The 10,824-nt window shown below is 42.2% G+C and overlaps 1 protein-coding gene across 1 annotated transcript in view; it reads left to right on the forward strand.

The window, feature by feature from the left end:
* Positions 1-3,376: 3,376 nt before the first annotated feature.
* Positions 3,377-10,824, forward strand: part of LOC135217289 (T-complex protein 1 subunit theta-like) — a 29,662-nt gene continuing 22,214 nt past the window's right edge. The window contains exon 1 of the mRNA XM_064253040.1: positions 3,377-3,533. Within this exon, the coding sequence (XP_064109110.1) occupies positions 3,474-3,533 (60 nt within the window). The 5' untranslated portion in view covers positions 3,377-3,473. The remainder of the gene's footprint in view (positions 3,534-10,824) is intronic.

The following is a 10,824-nucleotide window of genomic DNA, read 5'->3' on the forward strand; positions in this document are numbered from 1 at the left end:
CTTTAAAAGCCTTAGTGATAAAACTAAGAGCCGTAAAGTTCTATAAGATGTCTCATCGCAAAGTCTATCGGTTAGAAATGTATAGTCATGGTCATTGCTGTACAAAGGCTATGTATGGCAAGGGTTTAGCATCTCAGGTGGTATACTACTCGAGCAAGAAAGGAAACTGGATCCAGAACTATTCCTTCTTTCTCTTTGAATGATGTCAAAATTATTATGCGAGCATTCAGAACACCCTTTTCCCTCATGGAGAATGGAAAAAGGAGAGAGATAGAAAAAAAGAGAGGCAGTTGCCAACAAATTTTATTGTCTATTTTTCCCCCCACCTAAGAACTTTTGGTAGCAATAATATTTCTCTACGATTTCGTCTGCCCACTTGACTTTTAAAATTGCCTGTTTTACGTCAAAGAAATATGGTTACACGTCAGATTCAATTCACTTCTTTGGTTAACATCAACAACATACCCGTTTACATGGAAGATTGGAAGTTTCCATTACTCCCCACCACCCCTATCTCTCTTTTTTTTTTTTCTCTCTCTGGTGAGTAATTTCGAGACAGATTCCTAACGTAATTCCTAATTAATGATAGGAAGCCACCCACTGTTGAGTCAACGAGGGCCCCTCTGTCTTACAGAGTCAAATTCTACCGTGACTTGGTAATGATAGTTTTGTTTAAAGCTGTTTGAAATTGGTCTAATGAAAAAAAAAATGCGCCTTCACAACACTTTGAACAATCTGGTGCAACTCCAGCACTGCAGGGGTAAGGTGCAATGCCCTTCATCAGTTTGCTGCTTTGTTTAATAGACTTACACATACACACACACACATACACACACACACACACACACACACATATAAATATATATATATATATATATATATATATATATATATATATATATATATATATATATATATATACACTGCAGCTTTATAAGTTGTATCTCAGGTAAATTAGATAGGCAGAGTTGCAGTAATCCACTCTATTTAAGACAGCTTAATCACAAGTTTTTATTTTTTGTCTTGTAGAATACTCATCAAGATATATTCTTTAACAAAGGCAGTATTTCAAAGATGATAGGCAGTAATCCTTACAACATTATTGATTTCAGTATTGAGAGCAAAATTATAGTTCAATACTACACCTGAGTCACGTATCTTGTCAGCAGTCAGATGCGGATTACTATTTATGGTATTTACCTGAAAATCATCAAGGTTTCTTAAGTTATTTTTCAATCCTGATAACGTTGCATTTGGGTTTTTATTTGTATCGCTGATGCTAATGAAAATAATAATATTTGGTGTCATCCATAAATAACTTTAACTCCACACGAATGTCCCCGCGCCTGCAGTACCACGTTTGACAATCCAGTCATGAAGTGCAAACCGGGACTAGACCTACAGGTACTATACTTCCTTGGGGTACTCCTCTCCTAAGTGTTCTATAAGATGTATATGAGTTTTCAATCTGTAAGCAGTATTTTCCGTCACACTAGTTTTTCAAATACTCAAAGGCTTCTCCAATAATTCCAGGAAGGCACTGAGATCGAATAAGTCCGACCACATTTGATATTTTTTCCATCATTTCTAATAAGTCAATTGAAACAGAGCATACGTACAGCAGTCTCTGTAGAATACCCTTTCCAGGTGACCAATCAATTGTTCATGAATTAGTACATACGTATATACTCTAGCATATTGGACATATTTGAAACTGGGCTGTATGAACTTAGATGTTCATAAGTAAGTCCCCCTTTCAAAACTGGTTTAAATAATCGCCACTTTTAGAGAACTTACACTTAGTTATTAAGTCATTATTATATCGGCAAGGCATGAAGAATTTTCCTAATGCAACAATTACAGATATTGGCATGTGATCACATGCACAGGTGGTTTTCTTTGCTTCGTAATAATCATAATAACAACGTAAGTATGTACAGTATCTCGTTAGTACTTATCTGATCCGGCGTTTCAATAAAAGTGATAGTAATGTTCTCAATTTTCTCATTAGAAATTCAAGAAAATTATCAGTAGGTTCTTGATCATCGAGACCTTCTGGTGGCGTTCATTTTTTCTTTTTCTTTTTTACATTTCCAGTTTAGCTAACAGGAGGTTTTCTATAATTCTTTCATATCCGTTCCCGCTTTTCGGATTTTCTTATTACGATATTCAGTTTGCTTCCTCCTTACTAGGAAATTTGTAACCGTATTTAACTGATCTATGTCCACCCACCCCTTTCATTTTAGCCTTGAACCTCCGTCGTTTGTCCTCTGCTTTTTTTTTTTTAATTCCCCTTTCGGTCTCCGAGTCTTACCGCTGCCCCATGGTGATCTTTAAAGATGATGCATTTTTACATGAACAGGTATATATTTTTACATTCACTTTTATTCGTCGAATGCGCACATTCATAAAACAATTTAGCCAGTCTGCTTTATCGATAGCTTTAAGTCACCACGATCGATTTATAAGTATGTAACGTTTATTCAAAATAATAGAATGTGAGTTGTAAATTATTTAGTGTTTCTCTTTCTAGAGATTTTGGGTTGGTAGCTGGTTACTGTTTATGATACTTATGTTTGCTACCCCTTACATAATACATGTGATCCTAGCCGGTACTTTTGATATTGGCTAGCTTGTTTCTCTGATGTATCATGCGGGCAATTACATTTTGTTAAGTGAGGCGATGTTATCACAGCTATATTTATGAAAGAAAAAATATAGAATCACACTGGTAACGGATTGTTTTTATTATAGGACAGAATATTCGAGAAACTTCTAGTAACGTGATGGGGCGCTAAATTTCTACCATTCATAATTATGGAATGCTTCCTTTGAGCATTATTGAGTCTCACAAAAATATATACATATACCATTTACAATGGCATGCAGAATTTTTTATGGTATGATATTAGTAATTTACTTTTGAATAAAGCTTATATGGCAGAATTAAAGAAAAATCTCTTTGTGTAATTCATACAGTATTTACAAATCCACTACAAGCCAATCCTGTGAGGGAACAGATTTATCAGACCATATATTTAAGCTAATTGAAGAAGAGAATTTAATGACAAAGAATCTTATTTTACAGAAAATTGACTTTCCTTTTATAACTTTATGAGACTCGGCACTAATATAACAATATTTAATTGTAAATCGTGTCTTTCTAGAAGTGGCATTTCAGTTGTTCTGAAAATAAAATAGAAAAGTAAATCCGTTTATGTATTGCACTGAAACCTTTGCATGTAGTCAAACGTAATTCCTTATGAAAATTGCCATTAAATATGTGTATATCGTAATTGATTTTTTATTTAAGTTCATATAAATTATGTAATTGTTAATAACTAGACGAAATTCAACAATTTACCGAGAATTGTGAGCAGACGTTAGAGGTTGAAGCTCTCTAGATCATTGGTATTAGCCTCACCTCCTCTCGTTGTTCTTTCTGCCGCACTTCACCAAAACAACTGACAGAAATGGCTCTACACGTTCCGAAACCTCTCGGCGTATCGTCTATGCTCAAAGATGGAGCTCGGGTGAGAGAGAAAAGATCATTTGACCCTTGTTGAACCGAGTGTTATTAATATTATGTCATGTTTCATTAGGAATATAGGTAGTTTTGTGAGACGTCAAGAAGAGGCGTTAGCTGCTCGCATGGTTGCCTCTTTCGGTTTCTTGACACATGATTTTATTTTTAGATATTTGGCCGCCAAGGGAAAGTAGTTGGAGATTTTAACGGTCGTAGACGTGCGAGAAACAGCCCAAATAACGATAAAATACAAAATTGGTTGAGGATATTAGGCTACGCAATTGAGAAGAAAATCGATGAAATGACTGATGACTCATCGTGCTTGTAGGAGTCTTGTATCTTGTTTAGGATAACTTGTGTGATATTCTTCGGTACTTTACCTTTTATCGGTAGCGGTTAGGGGCTAATTCTGATGTCGTTTTGTAGTAAAACACGTGAATGATTGAAGTGGGAAACATTGTGGTTGGTACTAGGGTAAAAAACCGCAGGGTACAGAGTGGACCATGTACGATTAGCGTGAACAATCCCCAAAAAAGTACATTTTAACGCGTCCTGACATCGGAGATGGGTATCAGTCGCGACTTCTTGTTGGTGAGAAACGGAGCTAAAGACCTTTACTCTCCTTTCGAAGTAAGTATTTTCTCCAAAGTTAGAAATTAAGGCCAAATTTTAAGATTTAGGGTAGATCATCACAGCAGGCCAAGCAGGCCACCTACCATCAATGCAAGCCACCCTCCGAAAAAGTACATTATAACGCGTCCTGACACCCGAGATGGGCATCAGTCGCGACTTGTTGTTGGTGAGAAACGGAGCTAAAGACCTCTACTCTCCTTTCGAAGTAAGTATTTTCTCCAAAGTTAGAAATTAAGGCCAAATTTTAAGATTTAAACAGAGGGTACTGAAAACGGTCTCAAACGTAGTGCAAATCTCACCAAAACGCGTTCAACATTTTTACTTACAACTCGAGGTATTTAGAAGATTGACGCCATCTCGATGTTTACGGAGTAGCTTGTGTCAATAAACTAACCATTTCCTGTGATAAATCCGCACACCACTTGTACCCACAGACGCTGGAGCACTTTTATCACAACAATCGAAACACGATTTCTCATCAACAACAAGCCAGGCGTAAACAGCTGTTGGGGTAGAAGATGACGAGAAGCGTGCTCTTGGCTAATTTTTAAATAAGTAGTAAAACATCAATATTTTACATATTTATGATGATTAATTTGAAAATATTCGTTATTGAAAAAGTAACTCGACTCTGACTCAAATTTAAGTAATTATTTTTCTGAATTAGAACGTTCTTTCAAGTTCTGTATTATGACGTCAGGACATCTTGACTTTCGTACCTATTGTAAATAATTGCTATACTCAACTGTCATTGCAGAACAGTTTACCAGTTATTCATGCAGATTGTTTATCAGCTATACATGTAATTGTTATAATCGTAATGCGCATATATATCTTTATTATTTACTTTTTGGATATATGAAGATGTTTTACTGCTGGATTATCGCCGTAGTGTGACGCAATCGTTTTCGGTCCATGGGCCTCTTGTCTGTTTTCGCACCATAAGAAATTATGGGGCCGAATTTGCAATGACCAGAAAGTCGTTAAAAGAGGAAAGTTAGCATTGAGGGGCATATGTTTTGACTGAGAAAAATAAAAAATTTATGCATTCAACTTACCTGTCAGATATATACTTAGCTATAGACTCCGTCGTCCCCGATAGAAATTCGAATTTCGCGGCACACTCTACAGGTAGGTCAGGTGATCTACCGCCCCGCCGCTGGTGGCGGAAAGTAGAATCATTCCCGTTTTCTAAGACAGATTTTCTCTATCGGCCGTGACAGGCAACATTGTTGTTGTTACTCCTGATTTGGAGATTTCGTATTTTCATCGCTATTGATCTTCTAAGCCGTTTATTTTGGTGACGTATTGGATCTTTGGTTTGGCATACTCTTTCGTGGGACTGTTTTTGGACTTGGTTTTGATATTCTCATGATGTCGGATTCTAGCTTTACGGTTAGAAGACAGTGTGTAAATGAGGGATTGCATGGTGAGGATACCGAAAGCTTCGGTAGACCCTCACACAGTTTGTAAGGGGTGTAGAAGGAATGAATGTTCAATTTCTAACACCTGTGATGAATGTGTAAATATGAATGAGGAAGAATGGAAGAATTTAAATTCATATTTAAGGAAATTAGATATGGATAGGGCTAGGAAGGCTTCCTCCAGAAGCGTAAGTAGGTCTCGCTCTAACGAGCCTATTAAATTAACACCTACCCTAACCCTAAACCTCTATCTTCTTCCTCTAGTACTAAGACTGCAATCCGGCAACGGAAATTGCAGATCTTAAAGCTGCGCTACAAAGGGATGGAACGTCAAATGCTGACGTTAAAAGGTAAGCACAGTGAGTGAATTAAGTGTCAATGCCTAGTGCAGTGGAGGGTGCGTCTGATCGGCTCTGTCTCGCTCCCAGGCCTAGACCTCTTCCAAGCTCACAGGCCCAGAGGAGGAATGGATGTCGAAAGCCTTACGGAGGTTACGGAGAATCCCCACCGATCAGGCGTCCCCTCGGCAGATTCTGTGACGACCCGAACTGCCAAGGATCGCTATCGAAAAAGCATCCTAAAGAAGTGTTTTTCTTCGTCAGATTCTTCACCGAAGGCAAGGGGATGGAGTTCTGATGAACTGTCACGCCCCTTAAAGAGAAGTTGGAAGGCTCCTACTTTGGATTCAAGCCCTGAGCTTTTCTCCGATCTATCACCTTGTGAGAAGAAGAGGAGATTGGTCCTAAATGGAAATCGGAGTTTCCTTCCGCTTCGAGACAGGCCTCACCTGAATCAGGGAAGGAAAAAGAGAGTGCGGCTGCAAAAATTATCTTAAATGTGCAGGAGCAACTTTCAGCCTTAGTAGGAGTTTTTACTAAGGAAACTCCCAGGAGAAAGGGACTCTTTCTTCCTATAAAGAAGACGAAGGGAAAGAAAAAGAAACGGAAGTTTCGGCTTATACTCGGAGGAGTGTGAAGAATGCGCCAAAAACGCCAACCTGGCGCAATGCACCAGATGCGCCAGATGAGTTTGAGACTCCATACGAGTCAGAAGAGCCAGAAGCGCCATATGCGCCAGAAGAGCCAGCCTGGCGAATGCGCCAGAAGCGCCAGAGGCGCCAGATGCGCCAGAAGCGCCACCCTGCCGAAATGCGCCAGAAGTGCCAGATGCGCCATATGCGCCAGAAGAGCCAGCCTGGCGAAATGCGCCAGAAGCGCCGCATATCGCCAGAAGCGCCAGCCTGGCGAAATGCGCCAGAGGCTCCAGATGCGCCAGAAGCGCCACCCTTCCGAAATGAGCCAGAAGCGCCACTCTGCCGAAATGCGCTAGAAGCGCCAGCTTGGCGCAAGGAATCACGAGCGTCAACCCGGCGCAATGAGCCACAAGTGACAGATAAGAGACGGACTTCTTCCAAAAGACAATTAAGCCAGGAGGATTTGTTTGGCTTTCGGAAGGATAAGCCTTTACCTGACAAGGACTCTAGTTGTCGCACAGGCGGCCGTATTCCTTGTCAGGACATAGGTCGTTCCGGAGAAAGTGATAGGAGAGGTACGTCCTTCGTCTGACAGGAGAGAAAGGTGTCGCACAAGCGGCCATCGCTCTTGCCAGGAGAAGGATAAGGTCGTTTTGCAGGATCAACCTATCTCTCGTAGGGACGCAAGTTATCGCACAGGCGGTCGTCGTTCTTGCGAGAGTGGGTGGTGGATGTTGCAAGAGGCCATCTCCTATTGGAAATAAACAATCCTCTTCGGAATTGGATTTGGAAGAGGTTTCGGACTCGGAAGATCACTCGGCTCCGGGTTTGTCAGATTACAAGACGCTGGCAGCCCTCTTACTTCAAGAGTTTGGGGACTCTTTAAGCCCTACTGCTCCTCCTTCTCCAAGGTCCTTGTTTACAAGCACGAAGGTCCCGAAACAATCATCTTTATTAAAATGAAGCCAACCATTTCCCATGAACAAGGCTCTCCGATTCGTAGGAAATTGGTTGGAATCCAGGAGAAGGCGGGGAAGACAGTCTTTACCTGCCCTCCTTCCAGACTATCAGGAAAGAAGGGAATTTGGTACGAGACGGGCAAACCACGGGGTCTAACTCTCCCGTCCACTGCCGAAGCAGATTTTTCGAATCTGGTAGATTCGTCTAGGAGACAAGCCTTGTCATCAGCAAAGATCACATGGGGGACTTCGGAGATGGACCATCTCCTCAAGGGATTGTTTAATGTCTTAGAAGAAGTTTTTAACTTCTAGACTGGTCCCTTGGGGTGTTGGCCAAAAAGACACAAGAGGAGGAATCTCTTAGTCCAGGAGTCCTTCATAGTGTTCTTTCCTGTATGGACAAGGCGGTTCAGGATGGATCAGGAGAGGTGGCCTCTCTGTTTGGAACTGGTATTCTGAAGAAGAGAGTCTTATTTAGCTCTTTTCTGACGAAAGCAGTTACTCCTACTCAGAGGTCATCTCTTCTGTATGCTCCTCTGTCGGACCAATTGTTTCCTTCAAATCTTGTAAAAGATATTTCTCATTCTCTGACAGAAAAGGCCACACAAGATCTCTTGGCCCAATCTGCAAAGAAATCGAGGACTTTGAGTCCTATTAAGAGAGAGACTCGGGCCCCTCAACAGCCCTTTCGAGGAAGTACCTCGGCAGACCCTCTTTTAAGAAGAGAGGAGTGCAGAAGAGAGGTAGGCCTTCCTTCAGACCTATCAAGAGAGCTAAATGAGACAACAGTCCTTCAAGCACCGTAGGAGCCAGACTTCGGAAATTTTCCGAAGAATGGGCTCGGAGACAGGCAGAAATTTGGTCCCTTTCCGTGGTAACAAAGGGATATATGATCCCCTTTCGAGACAGACCTCCCTTGACTACGAACCCGAGGGAACTGTCAGCCCAATACAGGGACCCTGCCAAGAAAGAAGCATTATTGCAACTGGTAGAACAGATGTTGCAAAAGGAGGCCATCGAAGTGGTTCGGGATCCGCATTCCCGAGGATTCTACAACCGTCTTTTTCTGGTTCCGGAATCCTCGGAGGGTGGAGACCGGTCCTGGATGTGAGCGCATTGAACCGATTTGTGGAGAACACAAAGTTCTCTATGGAAACATCAAATCGGTTCTTGCGGCTCTTCGTCCAGGAGATTGGATGGTCTCCTTAGATCTACAAGATGCATACTTTCATGTCCCCCGGCTGCATCCATCATCGAAGAAATATCTCCGATTCATGATGCAGGGGCAAAGTATACCAATTTCCAGAGCCCTATGCTTCGGCCTTTTCGAACGGCCCCTCAAGTGTTCACGAGGCTAATGAGGAACAAGTTGCGAGATGGCTACATCTAGAGGGGATAAATATATCCCTTTATCTGGACGATTGGCTAATAAGAGCAAAATCGGAAAATTCAGTGCTTGAAGGACTTGGAGAAGACTTTTGAACTTGACAAAATCTCTGGGACTGCTCGTGAACCTCGAGAAATCACAATTGATCCCCAGACAGAACATAGTCTATCTGGGGATACAGATGGATTCTCGGGTTTTCGGGCGTTTCCATCTCAAGACAGAATTACTCGAGGCTTAGAAAAGATCTCGAACTTCTAGGGAGAACGGACCTCGCGAGGGAATGGCTCAGTTTGCTGGGCACCCTTTCCTCGTTAGAGCAGTTTCATTTCCCTGGGAAGAAATTATATCTCAGACCTCTGCAATTTTATCTAAAGAGGATGTGGAGTCAAAAGACAGGAGACTTGTCAGACGTTTTTCCCATCCAACAGGGGATAAAATCAGACTAAAGTGGTGGTTAACCCCATTAACAAGGAACGAAGGGGTGTCCCTCTTGATTCGGAACCCTCACCGCGTGTTGTTTTCCGATGCCTCGGAAAACAGGTTGGGGAGCAACACTGGGTCCAAAGGAAGTAGCAGGTGTTTGGACCAGACAACAAACTACTCTGCACATCAAATGCGAAGGAACTCCTGGCAATTCATCTAGCCCTGGAATACTTCGAAGCGGAAGTCAGAGAGGCGGTTAGTTCAAGTCAATTCCGACAATACCACAGCTCTGGCTTACATCCGGAATCAAGGGGGCACTCACTCTTTCTCTCTGTACGAAATAGCGAGAGCTCTATTAACCTGGACAGAGGAAAGGGGCATTATTCTGCGTACAAGGTTTGTCCAAGGAGTGAAAAACCTAAGGGCAGACAGGTTGAGCAGAAAGAACCAGGTTCTCCCGACAGAGTGGATGCTCCACTCAGAAGTCTGCAGACAAATATGGTCACTCTGGGGGAGACCCCAGATCGACCTGTTTGCCACGTTCCTCTCCAGGAAAATAGACAACTTCTGCTCGCTAGAAGAAGATCCCAGCCGCCACAGCGATCGATGCCTTCCTCATAGATTGGTCAGGCATAGATGCATACGCCTTTCCCCCATTCAAAGTGCTGGGGGAAGTAGTAAGGAAATTTGTGGCATCGGAAGGAATGAGAATGACTCTAATTGCTCCCTTTTGGCCTTCCCGAATCTGGTTCACAGAGGTACTGGAATGGACGGTGGACTTCCCCAGATCTACAGAACAGGACAGATCTGCTCAGACAACCCCACTTCGAGAGGGTTCCACAAAAACATCCAAAGTCTCTCCCTGACTGCCTTTCGACTATCGAAAGACTGGTCAGAGCGAGAGGCTTTTCAAAGAAAGTGGCAACTTCAATTGCTATAGCCCCGCAGAGCCTCTACCCCTGCGGGTCTACCAATCGAAGTGGGAAGTTTTCCGTAGATGGTGTAGGTCGAAGAAGCTGTCCTCTTCCAATACCTCTGTAACCGAAATCGCGGATTTTCTCCTCTTCTTAAGAGAAGAATCCAAATTGGCCGTATCAACTATCAAGGGATATAGGAGCATGCTCTCAGCTGTGTTTAGAAACAGAGGGCTGAATCTCGAGGATAATAAGGATCTTCATGATCTCATCAGGTCTTTCGAGACTAAGAAATTGAGATCATCGATTCCCCCGAGTTGGAACCTGGACGTGGTCCTAAAGTTCTTGATGTCGGACAGGTTCGAACCTATATATAAAATTCATTCAGAGATCTTACTAGCAAATGCATATTCCTGTTGGCTCTAGCAACTGCTAAGAGGATCAGTGAATTGCATGCTTTGGACTCTCGGGTGGGATTTAGAAAAGACTCGGCTGTCATTTCTTTCCAGGGATCTTTTCCTAGCGAAAGAATGAGAACCCTTCTAAACCTTGGCCTAGAAGTTTCGAAGTCAAGGGACTCTCTTC

This window comes from Macrobrachium nipponense, chromosome 7 (assembly GCF_015104395.2).
Source record: "Macrobrachium nipponense isolate FS-2020 chromosome 7, ASM1510439v2, whole genome shotgun sequence".
In the NCBI taxonomy this organism is placed as follows: domain Eukaryota; kingdom Metazoa; phylum Arthropoda; class Malacostraca; order Decapoda; family Palaemonidae; genus Macrobrachium; species Macrobrachium nipponense.